General features: G+C 46.5%; 1 protein-coding gene across 3 annotated transcripts; it reads right to left on the bottom strand.

Moving 5' to 3' along the window:
* On the bottom strand, positions 1-25,094 carry PRPF31 (pre-mRNA processing factor 31). 3 transcript variants are annotated; one of them, XM_072921584.1, is made up of 13 exons: positions 24,881-25,094; positions 21,477-21,537; positions 20,068-20,151; positions 19,042-19,139; positions 16,934-17,040; positions 15,569-15,738; positions 10,280-10,437; positions 8,174-8,263; positions 7,161-7,288; positions 6,372-6,444; positions 2,318-2,446; positions 2,143-2,241; positions 1-650 (listed from the first exon to the last, which is right to left on the bottom strand). In XM_072921584.1, the coding sequence occupies exons 1-13, from the start codon at positions 25,058-25,060 to the stop codon at positions 522-524; spliced, it is 1,506 nt and encodes a 501-aa protein (XP_072777685.1). In that variant the 5' UTR covers positions 25,061-25,094; the 3' UTR covers positions 1-521. The 3 variants fall into 3 exon arrangements, with proteins under 3 accessions (XP_072777685.1, XP_072777686.1, XP_072777687.1); XM_072921585.1 differs by lacking the exon at positions 24,881-25,094 and adding an exon at positions 22,036-22,103; XM_072921586.1 differs by lacking the exons at positions 1-650; positions 2,143-2,241; positions 2,318-2,446 and adding an exon at positions 4,655-4,753.
* Positions 25,095-26,069: the final 975 nt, after the last annotated feature.

Here is a 26,069-nt window from a genome sequence, read left to right as displayed (position 1 = left end):
TCCCCAAAAATTCAAATTATAATGGATAAAAAGGGAAGAAGTGAACTGGGGGTGGGGGAATTTTGGGGTTCCCAAAGAATTTTGGGGTTCCCCCGGAATTTTGGGGTTCAGGGGGGGGTGGGGACCCCAAATTTGTCACCCTCGAGCTGGAAGACACCCCAAAAATCCCCAAAAATTCCCCAAAAATTCAAATTATAATGGAAAAAAAGGGAAGAAGTGAATTGGGGGTGGGTGGATTTTGGGGTTCCCAAAAAATTTTGGGGTTCCCAGGAGGATTTTGGGAAAATTTTGGGAATTTTGGGGTTCAGGGGGGGGTGGGCACCCCAAATTTGTCACTCTCGAGCTGGAGGACACCCCAAAAATCCCCAAAAATTCACCAAAAATCCCCAAAAATCCCCCAAAAATTCAAATTATAATGGAAAAAAAGGGAAGAAGTGAATTGGGGGTGGGTGGATTTTGGGGTTCCCAAATATTTTGGGGTTCCCAGGAGGATTTTGGGAAAATTTTGGGAATTTTGGGGTTCAGGGGGGGGTGGGCACCCCACTTTTTTCACCCTTGACCTTGAGGAACTCGGCCATGCTGGAGAAATATTTCTGGTTGGCCTCGGCCACTTTCTTCTCGGCCGCCTGCGGGTTCACGATCTCCAGACCCTGAAAAAAACAAAATTTTGGGGTGCCAAAAAAATTTGGGGGTTCCCAAGAGGATTTTGGGGTTCCCAGGAAAAAAATTTGGGGGTTGTGGGTTTATTTTGGGGGATTCTGGGATGATTTTTGGGGGTTTTGGGTGGATTTTTGGAGGTTTTGGGGGTTCTGGGTTGATTTTGGGGGTTCTGGGCTGATTTTGGGGCGTCCCAGGTGGATTTTGGGGGGTCCCAGATGGAATTTGGGGGTTCCCAGGAGGATTTTGGGGTTCTCAGGAAAAAAATTTGGGGGTTGTGGGTTGATTTTGGGAGGTTCTGGGTTGATTTTTGGAGGTTTTGGGCTGATTTTTGGGGGTTTTGGGGGTTCTGGGTTGATTTTGGGGGTTCTGGGTTGATTTTGGGGGGTCCCAGGTGGGTTTTGGGGGTTCCCAGGGTGATTTTGGGGGGGTCCCAGGAGGATTTTGGGGTTCTCAGGAAAAAAATTTGGGGGTTGTGGGTTCATTTTGGGGTTCCCAGTGTGGTTTTGGGGTTCCCAGGAGGATTTTGGGGGTTCCCAGGAGGATTTTGGGGTTCCCAGTGTGGTTTTGGGGTTCCCAGGAGGATTTTGGGGGGTCCCAGGTGGATTTTGGGGTTCTCAGGAAAAAAATTTGGGGGTTGTGGGTTCATTTTGGGAGGTTCTGGGTTGATTTTTGGGGGGTCCCAGGAGGATTTTGGGGGGTCCCAGGAGGATTTTGGGGGGTTCTGGGCTCCAGGCGCTCCCAAACCCCTCCAGGACACCCCCAAATCCCACAGGACCCCCCCAAAATCCCTCAAGGACCCCCAAAATCCCCCCAATCCCCCCCAAAATCCCGCCCAAACCCCCCAATCCCCCCCAAATCTCCCCCAACCCCCCCCAGGACCCCCCAAATCTCCCCCAAACCCATCCAGGACCCCCCAAATCGCCCTTTAACCCTCCCCAATCCCCCCAAGGACCCCCCAGATCTCCTCCAATTCCCCCCAGGACCCACAAAACCCCCCGAAATCCCCCCAGGACCCCCCAAATCGCCCCCAAGCCCCCCCAGGACCCCAAAATCTCCTTAAATTCCCCTCAAAACCCCCCCAAACCCCCCCAGGACCCCCAAAATCCCCCCAAAGCCCCCCAAAACCCCCCCAAACTCCCTCAGGCCCCCCCCCAAACCCCCTCAGAACCCCGAAAATCCCCCCCAAACTTCCTCAGAACCCCCCCAAATCTCCCCCAAACCACTCCAGGACCCCCCAAACCCCCTCAGGACCCCCCCCAAACCTTTTCAGGCCCCCCCAAATCCCCCCCAAATCTCCCCAAATCCCCCCATAGGACCCCCAAAACCCCCCCAAAGCCCCCCAAAACCCCCCCAGGAACCCCCCAAATCTCCCCAAAACCCCCCCAAACCCCCCATAGGACCCCCCAAAATCCCCAAAATCCCCCCAAAGCCCCCCAAAACCCCCCCAGGACCCCCCAAACCCCCCAAAGCCCCCAGCCCCACCTGCAGGGGGGTGAAGGCCACGCTGGAGGCCGTCCCCGAGCTGCGGTCGCGGATGGTGGATTTGCCTCCGTACACCACACTCTGCTTCTGCAGCGTCCTCTGGGGGTTCATTAGGGTTAATTACGCTAATTACCGCTAATTACGCTAATTACAGCCCGGGGATGGGGTCAGGCACCTGCAGGGTTTTGCTGATCCGAGCCTTGGTGGCCTCGTTGACCTGAGTCTGGCGCACGCGGCCGCTGCCCGCCTTGCCCAGGTGGCCCAGGCTGAAGCCCAGGTCCTCCTGGTAGGCGTCCTCCTCGATCTGAGGGGAAAATGGGGTTAAAAATGGCAAAAACGGGAAAAAATGAACAAAAAATGGGATTTTGGGGGGTTAAAATGGGGTTAAAGGAGGAAAAAATGGGGTTTTGGGTGGGTAAAATGGGGTTAAAATGGGATTTAGGGGTCCCAGGTGGCCCAGGCTGAAGCCCAGGTCCTCCTGGTAGGCGTCCTCCTCGATCTGAGGGGAAAACGGGGTTAAAAATGGCGAAAATGGGAAAAAATGGGTGAAAAATGGGTGAAAATGGGTGAAAAATGGGATTTTGGGGGGTTAAAATGGGGTTAAAGGTGGAAACATGGGGGTTTGGGTGGGTAAAATGGGGTTAAAATGGGGTTTAGGGGTCCCAGGCTGAAGCCCAGGTCCTCCTGGTAGGCGTCCTCCTCGATCTGAGGGGAAAACGGGGTTAAAAACAGGGAAAACGGGAAAAAATGGGTGAATAATGGGATTTTGGGGGGTTAAAATGGAATAAAATGGTGTTTTGGGGGGTTAAAATGAGATTAATGGGGGGAAAATGGGGTTTGGGGGTCCCAGGTGGCCCAGGCTGAAGCCCAGGTCCTCCTGGTAGGCGTCCTCCTCAATCTGAGGGGAAAACGGGGTTAAAAACCGCAAAAACGGGAAAAAATGGGCAAAAAATGGGATTTTGGGGGGTTAAAATGGGGTTAGAGGGGGAAAAATTTGGGTTAAAATGAGGTTAAAATGGGGTTTAGGGGTCCCAGGTGGCCCAGGCCGAAGGCCAGGTTTTCCTGGTAGGCCTTCCTTGATCTGAGGGGAAAACGGGATTTAAAATGGGAAAAACGGGAAAAAATGAGTGAAAATGGGATTTTGGAGGGTTAAAATGGGGTTAGAGTGGGAAAATTGGGGTTAAAATGGGGTTAAAATGGGATTTAGGGATCACAGGCTGAAGCCCAGGTCCTCCTGGTAGGCGTCCTCCTCGATCTGAGGGGAAAACGGGGTTAAAAACCGCAAAAACGGGAAAAAATGGGTGAAAAATGGGATTTTGGGGGGTTAAAATGGGCTTAGAGGGGGGAAAATGGGGTTTTTGGTGGGTAAAATGGGGTTTGGGGGTCCCAGGTGGCCCAGGCTGAAGCCCAGGTCCTCCTGGTAGGCGTCCTCCTCGATCTGAGGGGAAAACGGGGTTAAAAACGGGGAAAATGGGAAAAAATGGGTGAAAAATGGGTGAAAAATGGGATTTTGGGGGGTTAAAATGGGGTTAGAGTGGGAAAATTGGGGTTAAAATGGGGTTAAAATGGGATTTAGGGATCACAGGCTGAAGCCCAGGTCCTCCTGGTAGGCGTCCTCCTCGATCTGAGGGGAAAATGGGGTTAAAAACGGCAAAAACGGGAAAAAATGAACAAAAAATGGGATTTTGGGGGGTTAAAATGGGGTTACAGGGGGAAAAATTGGGATTAAAATGCGATTAAAATGGGGTTTAGGGGTCACAGGTGGCCCAGGCTGAAGCCCAGGTCCTCCTGGTAGGCGTCCTCCTCGATCTGAGGGGAAAATGGGGTTAAAAACAGGGAAAACGGGAAAAAATGGGTGAAAAATGGGGAAAAAATGGGTGAAAAATGGGATTTTGGGGGGTTAAAATGGGGTTAGAGTGGTTAAAATGGGGTTAAAATGGGGTTAAAATGGGGTTTGGGGGTCCCAGGTGGCCCAGGCTGAAGCCCAGGTCCTCCTGGTAGGCGTCCTCCTCGATCTGAGGGGAAAATGGGGTTAAAAACGGGGAAAACGGGAAAAAATGGGTGAAAATGGGTGAAAAATGGGATTTTGGGGGGTTAAAATGGGGTTACAGGGGAAAAATTGGGGTTAAAATGGGGTTAAAATGGGGTTTAGGGGTCCCAGGCTGAAGCCCAGGTCCTCCTGGTAGGCGTCCTCCTCGATCTGAGGGGAAAATGGGGTTAAAAACGGGGAAAACGGGAAAAAATGGGTGAAAATGGGTGAAAAATGGGATTTTGGGGGGTTAAAATGGGGTTACAGGGGAAAAATTGGGGTTAAGATGGGGTTAAAATGCGATTAAAATGGGGTTTAGGTGGCCCAGGTGGCCCAGGCTGAAGCCCAGGTCCTCCTGGTAGGCGTCCTCCTCAATCTGAGGGGAAAACGGGGTTAAAAACCGCAAAAACGGGAAAAAATGGGTGAAAAATGGGATTTTGGGGGGTTAAAATGGGGTTACAGGGGGAAAAATGGGGTTAAAATGGGGTTAAAATGGGGTTAAAATGGGATTAAAATGGGGTTTGGGGGTCCCAGGTGGCCCAGGCTGAAGCCCAGGTCCTCCTGGTAGGCGTCCTCCTCGATCTGAGGGGAAAATGGGGTTAAAAACGGCGAAAATGGGAAAAAATGGGTGAAAATGGGCAAAAATGGGTGAAAAATGGGATTTTGGGGGGTTAAAATGGGGTTAGAGGGGGAAAATTGGGGTTAAAATGGGGTTAAAATGGGGTTTGGGGGTCCCAGGTGGCCCAGGCCAAAGCCCAGGTTTTCCTGGTAGGCGTCCTCCTCGATCTGAGGTAAAAACAGGGTTAAAAACGGGGAAAATGGGAAAAAATGGGTGAAAAATGGGATTTTGGGGGGTTAAAATGGGGTTAAAAAGGAGTTTGAGTGGTTAAAATGGGTTAAAGGGGGGGAAAATGGGGTTTGGGGGTCACAGGCCGAAGCCCAGGTCCTCCTGGTAGGCATCCTCCTCGATCTGAGGGGAAAACGGGGTTAAAAATGGCAAAAACGGGAAAAAATGGGCGAAAAATGGGATTTTGGGGGGTTAAAATGGGGTTAAAGGGGGAAAAAATGGGGTTTTGGGTGGGTAAAATGGAGTTAAAATGGGGTTAAAATGGAGTTTGGGGGTCCCAGGCTGAAGCCCAGGTCCTCCTGTAGGCCTCTTCCTTGATCTGAGGGGAAAACGGGGTGAAAAATGGGAAAAAAAGGCAAAAATACATAAAAATCGGTAAAATAATAAGATTTAGGGGGGTTAAAATGGGGTTTAGTGATAAAAATTGGGATTAAAGGGGGGAAAATGGCATTTTTGGGTCCCAGTTGGCCCAGGCCGAAGCCCAGGTTTTCCTGGTAGGCCTTCCTTGATCTGAGGGGAAAATGGGGTTAAAAATGAGAAAATGAGGCAAAAATACATAAAAATCGGTAAAATAATAAGATTTAGGGGGGTTAAAATGCGGTTTAGTGATAAAAATTGGGATTAAAGAGGGGAAAATGTCATTTTTAGGTCCCAGGTGGCCCAGGCCGAAGCCCAGGTCCTCCTGTAGGCCTCTTCCTTGATCTGAGGGGAAAATTGGGTTAAAAATGGGGAAAAAAGGCAAAAATACATAAAAATCAGTAAAATAATAATATTTAGGGGGATTAAAATGGGGTTTAGTGATAAAAATTGGGATTTAAGGGGTTAAAATGGGATTTTTGGATCCCAGGTGGCCCAGGCCGAAGCCCAGGTTTTCCTGGTAGGCCTTCCTTGATCTGAGGGGAAAATGGGATTAAAAATGGGAAAATAAGTAAAAATAGGTAAAAATTGGTAAAAAGACATAAAATAACGGGATTTGGGAATATTAAAATGGGATTTAATGAGAAAAATTTGGGTTAAAGAGGGGAAAATGGGGTTTAGGAGACCCAGGTGGCCCAGGCCTCTTCCTCAATCTGAGGGGGAAATGGGGTTAAAAACATTAAAAAATTGATCAAAAAAGGTAAAAATAAATAAAAATAGATAGAAATAGGTAAAAATGGGTAAAAATGGGTAAAAATAGATAAAATAAAGGGATTTGGGGGTGTTAAAACGGGGTTTAGTGAGAAAAATTGGGGTAAAAGGGGGGAAAATGGGATTTTAAAAGGGGGAAAATGCGGGAAAAAAGGGATTTTGGGGTCCCAGGAAGGTAAAAAAGGAGATTTGGGGGATTAATTAGCGTTAATTAGGGTTAATTACCTCCCCAAAGCTCATCCTGTTGGCCTGTTTGCGGATCTCCGTCAGCCCCAGGCGCTCCTTCATCTTCCGGTAGCTGCGTTAATTAGGGACTAATTAGGGGTTAATTAGGAGGGATTTAGGGGTTGATTGGGGGTTAATTGGGGGGTAATTAAGGGGGTTAATTGGGGGTTAATTGGGGAGCAATTAGGGGTTGATTTGGGGGTTAATTGGGAGTAATTAAGGAGTTGATTGGGGGTTAATTGGGGGTAATTAAGGGGGTTAATTGGGGGTAATTAAGGGGTTGATTGGAGGTTAATTGGGAGATAATTAAGGGGCTAACTGAATTTGATTTCAAGTTCATTGGTTAATCAGGAACTAATTAGGTCTCAATTAGGGATTAATGAGTGGTTAATTGGGGATTAATTAGAGGTTGATCAGGAATTCATTAAGACCTAATCAGGGACTAATTAGGTCTTATTTGGGGATTAATTAGGGGTTATTCAGGGGATTAATTTGGGTCTAGTCATGAATTATTTAGGTCTTAATTGGGGATTATTTAGGAATTATTCAAGAATTCCTAAGGATCTAATCAGGGACTAATTAGGTCTGAATTGGGGACTAACTAGGGGTCAATCAGGTATTAATTAGGCTTTAATTACCCCTTCATTAGCGCGTTAATTACAGGGGCCTCACCAGGGAGTCACCAGGAACCTCCACCCGAGCCTAACCCGGCACTAACCAGGAGCCAATCAGGGGCTAATTAAGGACTAATTGAGACTAATTAAGGCTAATTAGCGCTAATTAACTCACCGCCGGCCCCCCCTCTTCTTCCTCTGCCCGTCCAGCGGCGCCGGCAGCGGCTTCACCTGCTTGACCGGGGGCGGCTCCTGCCACTTGTCGAACTTGCGCTCGATCTCCTCCTTCAGCTCGTACCCCACCTGGAACCCCAAAATTCCCAAAATTCTGATGGAATTTCCCAAAATTCTGATGGAATTTCCCAAAATTCTGATGGAATTTCCCAAAATTTTGGGGGTTTTGGGGGTTTTTTTCCAAATTTTTGGGGGTTTTTTTGGGGTTCCCGCCACTTGTCGAACTTGCGCTCGATCTCCTCCTTCAGCTCATAACCAACCTGGAAATCCCAAAATTCCCAAAATTCTGATGGAATTTCCCAAAATTCTGATGGAATTTCCCAAAATTCTGATGGAATTTCCCAAAATTTTGGGGGTTTTGGGGGTTTTTTTCCAAATTTTTGGGGGTTTTTTTGGGGTTCCCGCCACTTGTCGAACTTGCGCTCGATCTCCTCCTTCAGCTCATAACCAACCTGGAAATTCCCAAAATTCCCAAAATTCTGATGGAATTTCCCAAAATTCTGATGGAATTTCCCAAAATTCTGGGGGATTTTTGAGGAATTTTGGGGTTTTTTTGGGGAATTTTGGGGGTTTTTTGGGGAATTTTGGGGGTTTTTTTGGGGCTCCTGCCACTTGTCGAACTTGTGCTCGATCTCCTCCTTCAGCTCGTAACCAACCTGGAAATCCCCAAAATTCCCAAAATTCTGATGGAATTTCCCAAAATTCTGATGGAATTTCCCAACATTTTCGGGTTTGTTTGGGGAATTTTGGGGTTTTTTTGGGGAATTTTGGGGTTTTTTTGGGGCTCCTGCCACTTGTCGAACTTGCGCTCGATCTCCTCCTTCAGCTCGTACCCCACCTGAAACCCCCAAAATTTCAGGAATTCTGGGGCAATTCCCGAAAATTCGGGGGAATGCCCAAAATTTCGGGGGAATGCCCAAAATTTGGGGTGGTTTTGGGGAAATTTGGGGTGACCTTTCCGTCCTGGCTCTCGTGGAAACTGTCCACCCGCGCTGCCAACGTGCACTTGGCGGCCACCAGCCGAGCGGCTTTTCTGCGCAGGTCCTGCGGGGACGGATTTGGGGGATTTTGGGGATTTTGGGGAATTTTGGGGGATTTGGGGGATTTTGGGGGGATTGGGGGGATTTAAGGGATTTTAGGGAGATTTTCGTGGGTTTTGGGGAGGTTTTGGGGGAGTTTTGGGGGATTTTAGGGAAATTTTGGTGGGTTTTGGGGGGATTTTTGGGAAAGTTTTGGGGGGATTTGGGGGGGTTTTGGGGGGATTTTTGGGAGAGTTTTGGGGGGATTTGGGGGAGTTTTGGTGGGTTTTGAGGGGATTTTGGGAGAGTTTTGGGGGGATTTTGGGGGGATTTGGGGGGATTTTAGGGGGAGTTTGGGGGGATTTAGGGAAATTTTGGTGGGTTTTGGGGGAATTTTGGGGGAATTTTGAGACACTTTGGGGGGATTTTAGGGAGATTTTGGGGGATTTTAGGGAAATTTTGGTGGGTTTTGGGGGGATTTGGGGGATTTGAGGGATTTTGGGGGGATTTGGGGGATTTTAGGGAAACTTTGGTGGGTTTTGGGGGGATTTTTGGCAGAGTTTTGGGGGGATTTGGGGGATTTTGGGGGGATTTGGGGGATTTTAGGAAGATTTTGGGGGGTTTTGGGGGGATTTTAGGTGGGTTTTGGGGGGATTTAGGGGTGATTTGGATGGATTTTAGGGATGTTTGTGAGAATTTTGGGGTGTTTTGAGGGATTTTGGGGTGATTTTGGGGGGTTTTAGGGAGATTTTGGGGGGGTTTTAGGGGAATTTTGTGTGATTTGGGGGGATTTAAGGGAGATTTTGGTGGGGTTTGGGGGATTTTGTGGGAGATTTTAGGGGGATTTTGGGGGTATTTTTAGGGTTATTTTGGGATGATTTTGGGGTTATTTTTAGAGTTATTTTGGGATGATTTCGGGGCTATTTTGAGGGGTATTTTTAGGGTTATTTTGGGGGTATTTTGAGGGTTATTTTGGGGTGATTTTGGGATGATTTTGGGGTTATTTTGGGATGATTTTGGGGGGATTTTTAGGGTTATTTTAGGGGTATTTTTAGGATGATTTTAGGGTTATTTTGGGATAATTTTGGGGTGTTTTTGCTCACTCACGGGGGGCAGGGACTGCACGATGTTGCTGTGGATTTTGGGGTGATTTTGAGGGTTATTTTGGGGTGATTTTGGGGTTATTTTGGGGGTATTTTTTGGGTTATTTTGGGGGTATTTTTAGGGTGATTTTGGGATGATTTTGGGGTGTTTTTGCTCTCTCACGGGGGGCAGGGACTGCACGATGTCGCTGTGGATTTTGGGATGATTTTAGGGTTATTTTGGGATGATTTTTGGGGGTATTTTTAGGATTATTTTGTTGTGATTTTGGGGTGAATTTGGGATGATTTTGGGATGATTTTGGGCTGATTTTGGGATGATTTTGGGGTGATTTTCCACACTCACAGGGGGCAGGGACTGCACGATGTCGCTGTGGATTTTGGGATGATTTTGGGGTTATTTTTATAGTTATTTTCAGGTGATTTTGGGGCTATTTTGAGGGTTATTTTGGGGTGATTTTGTGATGATTTTGAGATGATTTTGGGGGTATTTTTAGCGTGATTTTGGGGCTATTTTGAGGGTTATTTTGGGGTTATTTTGGGATGATTTTGGGATGATTTTGGGCTGATTTTGGGGTAATTTTGGGGTGATTTTGCAGACTCACAGGTGGCAGGGACTGCACGATGTCGCTGTGGATTTTGGGATGATTTTGGGGTTATTTTAGGGTTATTCTGGGGTAATTTTGGGGGTATTTTTAGGATGATTTTGGGATGATTTTAGGATGATTTTGGGCTGATTTTGGGGTGATTTTGGGATGATTTTCCACACTCACAGGTGGCAGGGACTGCACGATGTCGCTGTGGATTTTGGGGGTATTTTGAGGGTTATTTTAGGGTGATTTTGGGATGATTTTGGGATGATTTTGGGGTTATTTTAGGGTTATTTTGGGATGATTTTAGGATGATTTTGGGATAATTTTGGGGTGATTTTCCACACTCACAGGGGGCAGGGACTGCACGATGTCGCTGTGGTAGATGAAGCCGGTGTGGGGCAGGACGGAGGTGGAGGAGAAGCCCGAGAGGGTTCGGCGTTGGGCGCCCAGCAGGAGGATGTTACAGGCCGGCAGCTTGGACAGGGGGGTCAGGCCCCCAGCCACCCCTAAAAATGAAATTAAAATATCCTAAATTATCCCAAAAATAGCCCAAAATCAGCCCCGAATCACTGCGGGGTCAGGCCCCCAGCCACGCCTAAAAACGGATTAAAAATATCCTAAAATAGCCCAAAAATAGCCCAAAATCAGCCCCGAATCACTGCGGGGTCAGGCCCCCAGCCACGCCTAAAAATGGATAAAAAATATCCTAAAATAGCCCAAAAATAGCCCAAAACCAGCCCTGAATCACTGCGGGGTCAGGCCCCCAGCCACGCCTAAAAACGGATAAAAATTATCCTAAATTATCCCAAAAATAGCCCAAAATCAGCCCCGAATCACTGCGGGGTCAGGCCCCCAGCCACCCCTAAAAATGAAATTAAAATATCCTAAAATAGCCCAAAAATAGCCCAAAACCAGCCCTGAATCACTGCGGGGTCAGGCCCCCAGCCACCCCTAAAAATGAAATTAAAATATCCTAAATTATCCCAAAAATAGCCCAAAAATAGCCCTGAATCACTGTGGGGTCAGGCCCCCAGCCACGCCTAAAAATGAAATTAAAATATCCTAAATTATCCCAAAAATAGCCCAAAATCAGCCCTGAGTCACTGCGGGGTCAGGCCCCCAGCCACGCCTAAAAATGGATAAAAATTATCCTAAATTATCCCAAAAATAGCCCAAAATCAGCCCTGAATCACTGCGGGGTCAGGCCCCCAGCCACGCCTAAAAATGGATTAAAAATTATCCTAAAATAGCCCAAAAATAGCCCAAAATCAGCCCTGAATCACTGCGGGGTCAGGCCCCCAGCCACGCCTAAAAATGGATAAAAATTATCCTAAAATAGCCCAAAAATAGCCCAAAATCAGCCCTGAATCACTGCGGGGTCAGGCCCCCAGCCACACCTAAAAATGGATAAAAATTATCCTAAAATAGCCCAAAAATAGCCCAAAACCACCCCTGAATCACTGCAGGGTCAGGCCCCCAGCCACGCCTAAAAATGCACAAAAATTATCCTAAAATATCCCAAAAATAGCCCAAAATCACCCCAAAAATGACCCTGAAATAGCCCAAAAATTACCCCAAAAATGCCTTAAAATGGCCCAAAAAATGCCCCAAACATAACCCTAAAACATCCCAAAAATAGCACAAAAATAACCCTGAAATACCGCCAAAATAACCCTAAAACACCCCAAAATTACCACGAAAATAAGCCTAAAACACCCCAAAAATAGCCCTGAAATACCCCAAAATTACTCCAAAAATACCCTTAAAAACACCCCAAAAACAGCCTAAAAACACCCTTAAAAATGCCCCAAAAATACCCCAAAATTATCTCAAATTTACTCCAAAAATAACCCAAAAACACCCCAAAAATAGCCCAGAAACACCCCAAAAATACCCCAAGATTACCCCAAAAATAACCCTGAAATACCCCAAAAAATACCCCAAAAATTCGAAAACATCCCAAAAAATACCACAAAAATACCCTGAAATACCCCAAAAATACTCAAAAATTATCGCAAGTTTACTCCAAAAATAACCCCAAAACACCACAAAAAATACCCCCAAAATACCCCAAAAAAAACACCCTAAAACACCCCAAAAAAACCCAAAACCACAGCGGGGTGACCCCAAAATTCGGTGGTTTTGGGGCGATTTTAGGGCCGTTTTCTGGGGGAATTTTGGGGGTTTTTTGGTGATTTTAGGGCTGTTTTTTATTGGGATTTTTGGGGGTTTTTTGTGATTTTAGGGCCGTTTTTTATTGGGATTTTTGGGGGTTTTTTTGTGATTTTAGGGCCGTTTTTATTGGGATTTTTGGGTTTTTTTTGGTGATTTTAGGGCCGTTTTTTATTGGGATTTTTGGGGTGATTTTAGGGCCGTTTTTTATTGGGATTTTTGGGGTTTTTTTGGTGATTTTAGGGCCGTTTTTTATTGGGATTTTTGGGTTGATTTTAGGGCCGTTTTTTATTGGGATTTTTGGGGTTTTTTTGGTGATTTTTGGGCCGTTTTTTATTGGGATTTTTGGGGTGATTTTAGGGCCATTTTTATTGGGATTTTTGGGGTTTTTTTGGTGATTTTAGGACCATTTTTTATTGGGATTTTCGGGGTGATTTTAGGGCCATTTTTATTGGGATTTTCGGGGTGATTTTGCTGATTTTAGGGCCATTTTTACTGGGATTTTTGAGGTTTTTTGGTGATTTTAGGGCCGTTTTTTATTGGGATTATTGAGGTGATTTTAGGGCCATTTTTTATTGGGATTTTTGGGGTGATTTTAGGGCCGTTTTTATTGGGAATTTTTGGGTTTTTTGGTGATTTTAGGGCCATTTTTATTGGGATTTTTGGGTGTTTTTTGGTGATTTTAGGGCCATTTTTTATTGGGATTTTTGGGGCGATTTTAGGGCCGTTTTCTGGGGGAATTTTGGGGTTTTTTGGTGATTTTAGGGCCATTTTTATTGGGATTTTTGGAGTGATTTTAGGGGCCGTTTTTATTGGGATTTTTGGGGTTTTTTGGTGATTTTAGGGCCGTTTTTATTGGGATTTTTGGGGTGATTTTAGGGCCGTTCTTTATTGGGATTTTTGGGGTGATTTTAGGGCCATTTTTCATTGGGATTTTTGGGGTTTTTTTGGTGATTTTATGGCCATTTTAATTGGGATTTTTGGGTGTTTTTTGGTGATTTTATGCCCGTTTCTCATGGGATTTTTTTGGGGGTTTTTTGGGTTTTTTTGGGTTTTTTGGGGTTCTCACCCATGATCTTGGCAGCCGTGGAGGCCCCGAGGATGAGGGAGAGGTTGGGGGCGATGAAGGACACGGGGACGCCATTTTGGGACGCCATTTTGGGGCGGTTTTTTGTCATTTTTGGCTATTTTAGACCCGTTTTTTTGGGGGATTTGGGGTTTTTTTTGGGGAATTTTGGGTTTTTTGGGGTTCTCACCCATGATCTTTGCAGCCGTGGAGGCCCCAAGGATGAGGGAGAGGTTGGGGGCGATGAAGGACACGGGGACACCATTTTGGGAGGATTTTGGGTCGTTTTTTGGATTTTTTGGCCAATTTAAACCAGTTTTTTGTGGGGATTTTGGGGGTTTTTTTGGGAAATTTTGGGAAATTTGGGGATTTTTTAGGTTTTTTGGGGTTCTCACCCATGATCTTTGCAGCCGTGGAGGCCCCGAGGATGAGGGAGAGGTTGGGGGCGATGAAGGACACGGAGACGCCATTTTGGGTCATTTTTGTGTCATTTTTTTGGCATTTTTGGCTATTTTAGACCCATTTTTGTGGGGATTTTGGGGTTTTTTGGGGTTTTTTTGGGTTTTTTGGGGTTCTCACCCATGATCTTTGCAGCGGTGGAGGCCCCGAGGATGAGGGAGAGGTTGGGGGCGATGAAGGACACGGGGACGCCATTTTGGGGCATTTTGTGTCATTTTTTTGGCATTTTTGGCTATTTTAGACCCGTTTTTTGTGGGGATTTTGGGGTTTTTTGGGGGAAATTTTGGGAAATTTGGGGTTTTTTTGGGTTTTTGGGTTTCTCACCCATGATCTTTGCAGCTGTGGGAGCCCCGAGGATGAGGGAGAGGTTGGGGGCGATGAAGGACACGGAGACGCCATTTTGGGACGCCATTTTGGGGCGTTTTTGGCTATTTTGGACCCGTTTTTTGTGGGGATTTTGGGATTTTTTTGGGGAATTTTGGGTTTTTGGGGTTCTCACCCATGATCTTGGCAGCCGTGGAGGCCCCGAGGATGAGGGAGAGGTTGGAGGCGATGAAGGACACGGGGATGCCATTTTGGGGCATTTTTTGGCATTTTTGGCTATTTTAGACCCGTTTTTTGCAGGGATTTTGGGGTTTTTTTGGGAATTTTGGGTTTTTTTTGGGTTTTGGGGTTCTCACCCATGATCTTGGCAGCCGTGGAGGCCCCGAGGATGAGGGAGAGGTTGGGGGCGATGAAGGACACGGAGACGCCATTTTGGGACGCCATTTTGGGGCAGTTTTTGGGGCATTTTTGGCTATTTTAGACCCATTTTTCAGTGGAATTTTGGGGTTTTTTTGGGGTTTTTTTGGGTTTTTGGGTTTCTCACCCATGATCTTTGCAGCCCTGGAGGCCCCGAGGATGAGGGAGAGGTTGGGGGCGATGAAGGACGCAGGGACGCCATTTTGGGACGCCATTTTGGGGCATTTTTGGCTATTTTAGACCCATTTTTCACTGGAATTTTGGGGTTTTTTTTGGTTTTTTGGGTTTTTTGGGTTTCTCACCCATGATCTTGGCAGCCGTGGAGGCCCCGAGGATGAGGGAGAGGTTGGGGGCGATGAAGGACACGGGGACGCCATTTTGGGGTGTTTCTGAGGCGTTTTTTTTGCATTTTTGGCCATTTTACACCCATTTTTTGTGGGGATTTTGGGGTTTTTTTGGGATTTTTGGTTTCTCACCCATGATCTTTGCAGCCCTGGAGGCCCCGAGGATGAGGGAGAGGTTGGGGGCGATGAAGGACACGGGGACGCCATTTTGGGACGCCATTTTGGGGCATTTTTGGCTATTTTAGACCCGTTTTTCACTGGAATTTTGGGTTTTTTGGGGGTTTTTTTGGGTTTTTTGGGTTTCTCACCCATGATCTTGGCAGCGGTGGAGGCCCCGAGGATGAGGGAGAGGTTGGGGGCGATGAAGGACACGGGGACGCCATTTTGGGATGATTTTCTGGAATTTTTTTGATTTTTTGCCCATTTTAAACCATTTTTTTGCAGGGATTTTGGGTTTTTTTGGGGTTTTTTTGGGTTTTTTGTGTTTCTCACCCATGATCTTGGCAGCCGTGGAGGCCCCGAGGATGAGGGAGAGGTTGGGGGCGATGAAGGACACGGGGACGCCATTTTGGGACGCCATTTTGGGGCGTTTTTGGCTATTTTAGACCCATTTTTCACTGGAATTCTGGGGTTTTTTTGGGTTTTTTTGGGAAATTTTTGGGTTTTTTGGGGTTCTCACCCATGATCTTGGCAGCGGTGGAGGCCCCGAGGATGAGGGAGAGGTTGGGGGCGATGAAGGACGCGGGGACGCCATTTTGGGACGCCATTTTGGGGCATTTTTGGCTATTTTAGACCCATTTTTCACTGGAATTTTGGGGTTTTTTTGGGTTTTTTTGGGTTTTTTGGGGTTCTCACCCATGATCTTTGCAGCGGTGGAGGCCCCGAGGATGAGGGAGAGGTTGGGGGCGATGAAGGACATGCGGGACTCGACGTACTCGTAGATTCGCAGTTTGGCCCCGCTCAGCGCCAGCGCCATGTCGCACGCGTCCTCGATGCGCCCCAGCTCCTCCTCCGACAGCTGCTGCCTGCAATTCCCCAAAAACACCCCAAATTCGGGCTTGGAAACCCCAAAAAATATAAAATCCACCCCAATTCGGGCATGGACGCACAAAAAACCCAAAAAACCCATCCAAATTCGGGCATGGACACCCCAAAAACCCAAAAAAAACACCCCAAAACCTCAAAATCCACCCAAATTTTCTCATATCCCCCCAAAATTACCAAAAATGACCAAAAAAATCCCCCAAAACCCCCCCAAAATCCCCCCAAATTTCCCCCTGAACACCCCAACATCCCCTAAAATCCCCCAAAATCCCCGAAAACCCCCCAAAATCCCCCAAATTTTCCCCTAACCCTCCAAGACCCTCCAAAATCTCCCCAAAAATTACAAAAAAAAATCCACCAAAACCCCCCGAAAACCCCCAAATTCTCCCCAAATCCCCCCCAAATTTCCCCCCGAACACCCCAAAATCCCCAAAAATCCCCCCAAATCCCCAAATTTTCCCCAAATCCCCCCCAAAATCTCCCCAAAAAAATACAAGAAAAATCCCCCAAAACCCCCCCAAAACCCCCCAAAAATCCCCAAATTCTCCCCAAATCCCCCCCAAATTTCCCCCCAAACCCCCCAAAATTCCCCTAAAATCTCCCAAAATCCCCAAATTTCCCCCAAAATCCCCAAAATTTTCCCCAAAATCCCCCAAATCCCTCCCAAAATCTCCCCAAAAATTACAAAAAAAATCCCCCCAAAATCCCCAAATTCTCCCCAAATCCCCCCCAAATTTTCCTCCAAACACCCCAAAATCCCCTAAAATCCCCCAAAACCCCCCAAATCCCCCAAAATCCCCCAAATTTTCCCCAAATCCCCCCAAAAAACCCCCAAGTTTCCCTAAAATCTCGCCAAAAATTACCAAAAAATACCCCAAAATCCCCCCAAAATCCCCAAATTCTCCCCAAATCCCCCCCAAATTTCCCCCAAAAATCCCCCAAATTCCCCTAAAATCTCCCAAAATCCCCAAATTTCCCCCAAAATCCCCCAAATTTCCCCCAAAATCCCCCAAATTTTCTCCAAATCCCCCAAGACCCCCCAAAATCTCCCAGAAAAATACAAAAAAAATCCCCCAAAATACCCCAAAATCCCCCCAAATTTCCCCCCAAACCCCCCAAAATCCCCCAAAATCTCCCAAAATCCCCAAAATGCCCCAAAATGCCCCAAATTGTCACCCCTGGGTGGTGGAGGCCGTCACGCTGACCACCATGATGGTGGCGTTGGTCAGGATCTGCTGCACGTTCTCGTTGTTCTTGCACTTGTCCAGGGAATTGCCCAATTCCTGCCAAATTCACCCCAAAATCAGCACCGGCCTCAGGGCACCCCGAAAGCCGCCCCAAAATACACCAAAAATCAAAAAAAAAAGCAAAAAAAAAGCTCAAAAATTCACAGAAATACAGCCCAAAAATCAAAAAAAAAAAACAAAAAAAGGCTCAAAAACAAATAAAAAAACGCCCCAAAAATCAAAAAAAAAGCAAAAAGCTTAAAAATTCACAAAAATACAGCCAAAAAATAAAAAACACAAAATTTTGGGGCGCTTTTGGCCATTTTCGGGGCGCTTTTGGCCATTTTTGGGGCACTTTTGGCCATTTTTGGGGTATTTTTGGCAATTTTTGGGGCGCTTTTGGCCATTTTTGGAGCACTTTTGTCCATTTTTGGGGTATTTTGGCCATTTTTGGGGCGCTTTTGGCCATTTTTGGGGCACTTTTGGCCGGTTTTGGGGTATTTTGGGGCGCTTTTGGCCGTTTTTGGGGTATTTTGGGGCACTTTGGCCATTTTTGGGGTGCTTTTGGCCATTTTTGGGGCACTTTAGGCCGTTTTTGGGGTATTTTGGGGCGCTTTTGGCCATTTTTGGGGCTCTTTTGGCCATTTTTGGGGCGCTTTTGGCCATTTTTGGGGTATTTCGGGGCACTTTTGGCCATTTTTGGGGCATATTTTGGCCATTTTTCGGGTATTTTGGCCATTTTTGGGGTATTTTGGCCATTTTTGGGGCGCTTTTGGCCATTATTGGGGTATTTTGGGGCACTTTTGGCCGTTTTTGGGGTATTTTGGGCACTTTTGGCCAATTTTGGGGCACTTTTGGCCGTTTTGGGGGCACTTTTGGCCATTTTTGGGGTATTTTGGGGCGCTTTTGGCCATTTTTGGGGTATTTTGGGACGCTTTGGGCTGTTTTTGTGTTATTTTGGGGTTCCCAGGTGATTTTTCGGGAATTTCGGGATATTTTGGGGCGCTTTTGGCCGTTTTGGGCTATTTTGGCCATTTTTGCGGTATTTTGGCCATTTTCGGGGCGCTTTTGCCCATTTTTGGGGTATTTTGGGGCACTTTGGCCATTTTTAGGACACTTTTGGCCATTTTTGGGGCACTTTTGTCTGTTTTTGGGGTATTTTGGGGCACTTTTGGCCATTTTTGGGGCACTTTGGCCATTTTTGGCATATTTTGGCCACTTTTGGGGCACTTTTGGCAGTTTTTGGGGTATTTTGGGGCGCTTTTGGTCGTTTTTGGGGTATTTTGGTCATTTTTGGGGCGCTTTTGGCCATTTTTGGGGCTTTTTGGCCCTTTTTGGCCATTTTCAGGGCATTTTTGGCCATTTTTGGGGCGCTTTTGGCCATTTTTGGGGTATTTTGGCCATTTTTGGGGCGTTTTTGTCCGTTCTTGGGTTATTTTGGGGCGCTTTTGGCCGGTTTTGGGGCACTTTTGGCCGTTTTTGGGGTATTTTGGGGCGCTTTTGGCCATTTTTGGGGTGCTTTTGCCCATTCTTGGGGTATTTTGGCCATATTTGGGGCACTTTTGGCCATTTTTGGGGCGCTTTTGGCCATTTTGGGGGTATTTTGGGGTGATTTTGGCCATTTTTGGGGCGCTTTTGGCCATTTTTGGGGCACTTTTGGCCGTTTTTGGGATATTTTGACCATTTTTGGGGCACTTTTGGCCATTTTTGGGGTATTTTGGGGTTCCACAGGTGATTTTTGGGACATTTAGGGGAATTTTTGGGGCACTTTTGGCCATTTTTGGGGTATTTTGGGGTTCCACAGGTGATTTTTGGGACATTTAGGGGAATTTTTGGGGTACTTTTGGCCATTTTGGGGTATTTTGGGGCGCTTTTGGCCATTTTTGGGGTATTTTGGCCATTTTCGAGGCACTTTTGGCCGTTTTTGGGGTATTTTGTCCATTTTCGGGGCGTTTTTGGCCATTTTTGGGGCGCTTTTGGCCATTTTTGGGATATTTTGGCCATTTTTGGGCTATTTTGCCCATTTTTGGGGCACTTTTGTCCATTTTCGGGCCCCACCTTGACGGTGCGGATGTAATCCAGCGCGTTGGGCACCAGCGACTCCAACTCCGGGAAACGTTTGGAATATTTGTCCCGGATGAATTTGTGGATGATGTCTGTGGGGAACCCCAAAAATCCCCAAATTAGATCCCAAATCCCCCAAAATCCCCCAAAATCCCCCCAAAATCCCCCAAAATCCCCCCAAAATCCCCCCAAAATCCCCCAAAATCCCCCCAAAATCCCCCCAAAATCCCCCAAAATCCCCCCAAAATCCCCCCAAAATCCCCCAAAATCCCCCCAAAATCCCCCAAAATCCCCCCAAAATCCCCCCAAATCCCCCCCAAATCCCCCCAAAATACCCCAAAATCCCCCAAAATCCCCCCAAAATCCCCCCAAAATCCCCCCAAAATCCCCCCAAAATCCCCCAAAATCCCCCCAAAATCCCCCCAAAATCCCCCCCAAAATCCCCCCAAAATCCCCCCCAAAATCCGCCCAAAATCCCCCCAAATCCCCCAAAATCCCCCAAAATCCCCCCAAAACCCCCCAAAATCCCCCCAAAATCCCCCCAAATCCCCCCAAAATCCCCCCAAAATCTCCCAAAATCCCCCAAAATCCCCCCAAAATCCCCCCAAAATCCCCCCAAATCCCCCCAAAATCCCCCAAAATCCCCCCAAAATCCCCCAAAATCTCACCCCAAAATCCCCCCAAAATCCCCCCAAAATCCCCCCAAAATCCCCCCAAATCCCCCCAAAATCCCCCCAAAATCCCCCAAAATCCCCCAAAATCCCACCAAAATCCCCCAAAATCCCCCAAAATCCCCACAAAATCCCCCAAATCCCCCCAAAATCCCCCCAAAATCCCCCAAAATCCCCCAAAATCCCCCAAAATCCCCCCAAAATCCCCCAAAATCCCCCCAAAATCCCCCAAAATCCCCCAAATCCCCCCAAAATCCCCCCAAAATCCCCCAAAATCCCCCAAATCCCCCCAAAATCCCCCAAAATCCCCCCAAATCCCCCAAAATCCCCAAAATCCCCCAAATCTCACTCAGCTCGTTCTCGATCTCCACCGTCAGGTTGTTGGCGTCCACGATCACCCGGTACTCGGGCGCCGCCTCCACCGGCCCCAAAACTGCCCGAAAAAGGGGAAATCCACCCAAAATTCCAGCGGGAAAGCCCAAAATTCCCGAATCCGGCCAGAATGCCCAAAAATCCCACAGAGAGCGCCCAAAAATCCCACCCAGAATGCCCAAAAATCCCACAAAAAACGCCCAAAAATCCCCCCAAAAAACTCCCAGTTCTGCTCCAAAACTGCCCGGAAATGGGGAAATCCACCCAAAATTCCAGCGGGAAAGCCCAAAATTCCCGAATCCGCCAAGAATTCCCAAAAAACCCACCCAGAATTCCCAAAAATCCCACCCAGAATTCCCAAAAATCCCACAAAGAACGCCCAAAAATCCCACCCAGAACGCCCAAAAATCCCCCCAAAAAAAATCCCAGTTCTGCTCCAAAACTGCCCAAAAAAGGGGAAATCCACCCAAAATTCCAGCGGGAAAGCCCAAAATTCCCAAATCCGCCCACAATTCCCAAAAATCCCACCCAGAATTCCTAAAAATCCCGCCCAGAATTCCCAAAAATCCCACAAATAACGCCCAAAAATCCCACCGAGAATGCCCAAAAATCCCACCTGGAATTCCAAAAAATCCCCCCAGAATCCCACCAGGAAACCCCAAAATTCCCAATTTCAGCCAAAATTCCCCCCAAAATCCCCCCAAAATCCCCCCAAAAAAATCCCCAGAATTCCCTAAAATTCCCCAAAATCTTCCAAAAAAAGTGGGATTTGGAGGTTTGGGATCCCGGATTTTTGGGATTTTGGGATCCCGGATTTGGGGATTTTGGGGATTTAGGAACCCGGATTTTGGGGATTTTTGGGATTTTGGGATTTTTGGGATTTGGGATCCCGGATTTGGGGATTTAGGGGGTTGAGATCCAGGATTTTGGGATCCCAAATTTTGGGATTTTGGGATCCTGGATTTTGGGAATTTTGGGGATTTGGGATCCCAGATTTTTGGGGGTTTTTTGGGTTGGGGATTTTTGGGATTTTTGGTATTTGGGATTCTGGATTTTTGGGGATTTAAGATCCCGGATTTTGGGGATTTTTGGAATTTAGGATCCCGGATTTTGGGGATTTTTGGGAATTTTGGGGATTTGTGATTCCGGATTTTTGGGATTTTTGGGATTTGGGATCCCGGATTTGGGGGATTTTTGGGATTTGGGATCCCAGATTTTTGTGATTTTTGGGATCCCAATTTTTTGGGATTTTTGGGATTTGGGATCCCGGATTTTGGGGATTTTTGGGAATTTTGGGATTTAGGATCCTGGATTTTGGTTTTTTTCAGAATTTTGGGATTTAGGATCCCGGATTTTGGGATTTTGGGATTTGGGATCCGGACTCACCTTCGGCCGCCCGCGGCTGCTTCCCGATGTATTCCTCGATCTTCTGCATGATCTCGGCAAACTGCGGGAAAATCCAAATTCCGGTATTTTGGGATTTTTTTTGGGATTTTTTTGGGACTTTTTGGGGATTTTTTGGGATTTTTTGGGGGATTTGTGCAATTTCTTTGGGAATTTTTGGGATTTATTTGGGGACTTTTGTGACTTTTTGGGATTTGTTTGGGAATTTTTTGGATATTTTGGGGATATTTTAGGGATAATTTGGGGATGTTTTTAGGATATTTTGGGGATATTTTTGGGATAATTTCAGGATATTTTGGGGATATTTTGGGTACATTTTCAGGATAATTTCAGGATATTTTAAGGATATTTTGGGTACATTTTTGGGATATTTTTGGGATATTTTTCGGATAATTTCAGGATAATTTGGGCATATTTTTGGGATATTTTGGGGATATTTTTGGGATAATTTCAGGATACTTTGGTTATATTTTGGGGATAATTTGGGTACATTTTTGGGATATTTTTGGGATATTTTGGGTATAATTTTGGTGTCTCTTACCCCCCTGGACCCCCACAGTTTGGCGATGCTCCTGACGCTCTCGATGGATATTTTGGGATAATTTCAGGATATTTTTGGGATAATTTCAGGATATTTTTGGGATAATTTCAGGATACTTTGGGTATATTTTTGGGATAATTTTGGGATAATTTGGGTACATTTTGGGTATATTTTTGGCAGTTCTTACCCCCCTGGACCCCCACAGTTTGGCGATGCTCCTGACGCTCTCGATGGATATTTTGGGGATAATTTCAGGATAATTTGGGGATAATTTCAGGATAATTTGGGGATATTTTTGGGATAATTTCGGGATATTTTGGGTACATTTTTGGGATATTTTTAGGATATTTTTAGGATGTTTTTAGGATATTTTTGGCAGTTACCCCCCTGGACCCCCAGAGTTTGGCGATGCTCCTGACGCTCTCGATGGATATTTTGGGGATATTTTGGGGATACTTTGGGTACATTTTTGGGATAATTTCGGGATATTTTGGGGATAATTTGGGATATTTTTGGGATATTTTTGGCAGCTCTCACCCCTCTGGATCCCCACAGTTTGGCGATGCTCCTGACGCTCTCGATGGATATTTTTGGGGGTATTTTGGGGGATACTTTGGGGATAATTTGTGGATAATTTGGGGATAATTTCAGGATATTTTTGGGATAATTTCAGGATATTTTTGGGATAATTTCAGGATATTTTGGGTATATTTTTAGGATATTTTTGGGATATTTTTGGGATAATTTGGGGATAATTTCAGGATATTTTGGGTACATTTTTGGGATAATTTCAGGATAATTTGGGCATATTCTTGGGATAATTTCAGGAAATTTTGGGGATATTTTGGGGATAATTTGGGTACATTTTTGGGATATTTTTGGGGATATTTTGGCCTCTCTTACCCCCCTGGACCCCCACAATTTGGCGATGCTCCTGACGCTCTCGATGGATATTTTGGGGATATTTTGGGGATATTTGGGGGATAATTTCAGGATATTTTGGGGATATTTTGGGGATAATTTGGGGATATTTTTGGGGTACTTTTGGGATATTTTGGGTACATTTTGGGGATATTTTTGGGATATTTTTGGGATAATTTGGGGATAATTTCAGGATATTTTGGGTACATTTTTGGGATAATTTGGGGATATTTTGGGGATAATTTCAGGATATTTTCAGGATAATTTCAGGATATTTTGGGTACATTTTGGGGATAATTTGGGGATAATTTCAGGGTAATTTCAGGATATTTTGGGGATAATTTCAGGATATTTTGGGGATATTTTGGGGATAATTTCAGGATATTTTGGGGATAATTTCAGGATTTTTTTGGTACATTTTTGGGATAATTTGGGGATAATTTCAGGATAATTTGGGCATATTTTTGGGATAATTTCAGGATAATTTCAGGATATTTTGGGTACATTTTTGGGATATTTTGGGGATATTTTGGGTACATTTTTGGGATATTTTGGGTACATTTTTGGCAGTTCTTACCCCCCTGGACCCCCACAATTTGGCGATGCTCCTGACGCTCTCGATGGATATTTTGGGGATATTTTGGGGATATTTTGAGGATATTTGGGGGATAATTTGGGGATAATTTCAGGATAATTTGGGGATATTTTGGGTACATTTTTGGGACATTTTTGGGTACATTTTGGGGATATTTTTGGCAGTTACCCCCCTGGACCCCCACAGTTTGGCGATGCTCCTGACGCTCTCGATGGATATTTTGGGGATATTTTGGTGATAATTTCAGGATAATTTCAGGATATTTTGGGGATATTTTGAGGATATTTTTGGGATAATTTCAGGATATTTTGGGTACATTTTTGGGATATTTTTGGGATAATTTGGGGATAATTTCAGGATAATTTGGGCATATTTTTGGGATAATTTCAGGATATTTTGGGGATAATTTCAGGATACTTTGGGTATATTTTTGGGATAATTTTGGGATAATTTGGGTACATTTTGGGTATATTTTTGGCAGTTCTTACCCCCCTGGACCCCCACAGTTTGGCGATGCTCCTGACGCTCTCGATGGATATTTTGGGGATAATTTCAGGATAATTTGGGGATAATTTCAGGATAATTTGGGGATATTTTTGGGATAATTTCGGGATATTTTGGGTACATTTTTGGGACATTTTTGGGATATTTTTTGGGTACATTTTGGCAGCTCTTACCCCCCTGGACCCCCAGAGTTTGGCGATGCTCCTGACGCTCTCGATGGATATTTTGGGGATATTTTTGGGATAATTTCAGGATAATTTCAGGATATTTTAGGATTTTTTTGGGATATTTTGGGGATATTTTGGGGACGTTTTTAGGACATTTTTGGGATATTTTGGATATAATTTTGGCAGTTCTTACCCCCCTGGACCCCCACAGTTTGGCGATGCTCCTGACGCTCTCGATGGATATTTTGGGGATATTTTGAGGATATTTGGGGGATATTTTTGGGATAATTTCAGGATAATTTGGGTACATTTTTGGGATATTTTTGGGATATTTTGGATATAATTTTGGCCTCTCTCACCCCTCTGGACCCCCAGAGCTTGGCGATGCTCCTGACGCTCTCAATGGATATTTTTGGGATAATTTCAGGATAATTTCAGGAAAATTTCAGGATATTTTGGGTATATTTTTGGGATAATTTCAGGATATTTTGGGTACATTTTTGGTGGCTCTTACCCCCCTGGACCCCCAGAGCTTGGCGATGCTCCTGACGCTCTCAATGGATATTTTGGGGATATTTTTGGGATATTTTGGGGATAATTTGGGTACATTTTTGGGATATTTTTAGGATATTTTGGATATAATTTCAGCCCCACTTACCCCTCTGGACCCCCAGAGTTTGGCGATGCTCCTGACGCTCTCGCCGCCCTCGGGCGCCTCCGGCTCCTCCCGCACCTCCTCGATCGGCCCCTCCCCCCCCTCGGAGCCTTCGGCCTCCTCCTCCTCCTCCTCCCCCGCCGCCTCCTCCAGGTCCGCCAGCAGCTCGTCCGCCAGCGACATGGCACTGGGGGGACTGGGATTAACTGGGAGGGACTGGGAGGGACTGGGAGGGACTGGGGGGGACTGGGAGGGGTTAAATGGGGACTGGGATTAACTGGGATAAACTGGGGGGGACTGGGAGGGGTTAAAGGGGCACTGGGGGCACTGGGAATGGGACTGGAGGGAACTGGGAATGGAACTGGGACAAACTGGGATTAACTGGGAGGGACTGGGAGGGACTGGGAGGGGCTAAAGGGGGACTGGGAGCACTGGGAATGGAACTGGGACAAACTGGGATTAACTGGGAGGGACTGGGAGGGACTGGGAGGGGTTAAAGAGCAACTGGGAGGGACTGGGAGGGGTTAAACGGGGACTGGGAGGGACTGGGAGCACTGGGAATGGGGCTGGGGGGACTGGGATTAACTGGGAATGGGACTGGGAGGGACTGGGAGGGACTGGGGGGACTGGGATAAACTGGGGGGGACTGGGAGGGACTGGGAGGGAACTGGGGGGCACTGGGATAAACTGGGAGGGACTGGGAGGGGTTAAAGGGGGACTGGGATAAACTGGGAGGGACTGGGAGGGACTGGGAGTGGGGTTGGGGGGTTAAATGGGGACTGGGGGGGACTGGGAGCACTGGGAATGGGACTGGGACAAACTGGGATGGACTGGGAATGGATTAGAGAGAACTGGGATGAACTGGGAGTAAACTGGGAGGGACTGGGACAAACTGGGAAGGGTTAAAGGGTGACTGGGATAAACTGGGAGCACTGGGAATGGGACTGGGAGGGACTGGGACAAACTGGGATTAACTGGGATGGACTGGGAGGGGTTAAAGGGGAACTGGGAGGGACTGGGAGCACTGGGAATGGTCACTGGGATGAACTGGGAGGGACTGGGAGGGACCAGAGACCCCTCCCAGTCAGAAACAACCCCAAACTGGGCAAACTGGGAGGAACTGGGAGCACTTGGAGGGACTGGGAATGGACTGGGATAAACTGGGTGGGACTGGGAAAGGATTAGAGAGGAC

This window comes from Taeniopygia guttata, chromosome 37, assembly GCF_048771995.1.
Source record: "Taeniopygia guttata chromosome 37, bTaeGut7.mat, whole genome shotgun sequence".
In the NCBI taxonomy this organism is placed as follows: Eukaryota; Metazoa; Chordata; class Aves; order Passeriformes; family Estrildidae; genus Taeniopygia; species Taeniopygia guttata.
Note: the sequence above shows the minus strand (reverse complement) of the source record. Positions and strands in the feature narration are given on the sequence as shown.

Coding starts and splice junctions, on each gene's coding strand:
- PRPF31 (XM_072921584.1), bottom strand. CDS start 25,060: ATGTCGCTGGCGGACGAGCTGCTGGCGGACCTGGAGGAGGCGGCGGGG. Junction 8,264..10,279: donor TCGTGCAGTCCCTGCCCCCT/GTGAGTGTGGAA, acceptor CCGTCCCCGCAG/GACCTGCGCAGAAAAGCCGC. Junction 7,289..8,173: donor ACGAGAGCCAGGACGGAAAG/GTCACCCCAAAT, acceptor TTGGGGTTCCAG/GTGGGGTACGAGCTGAAGGA.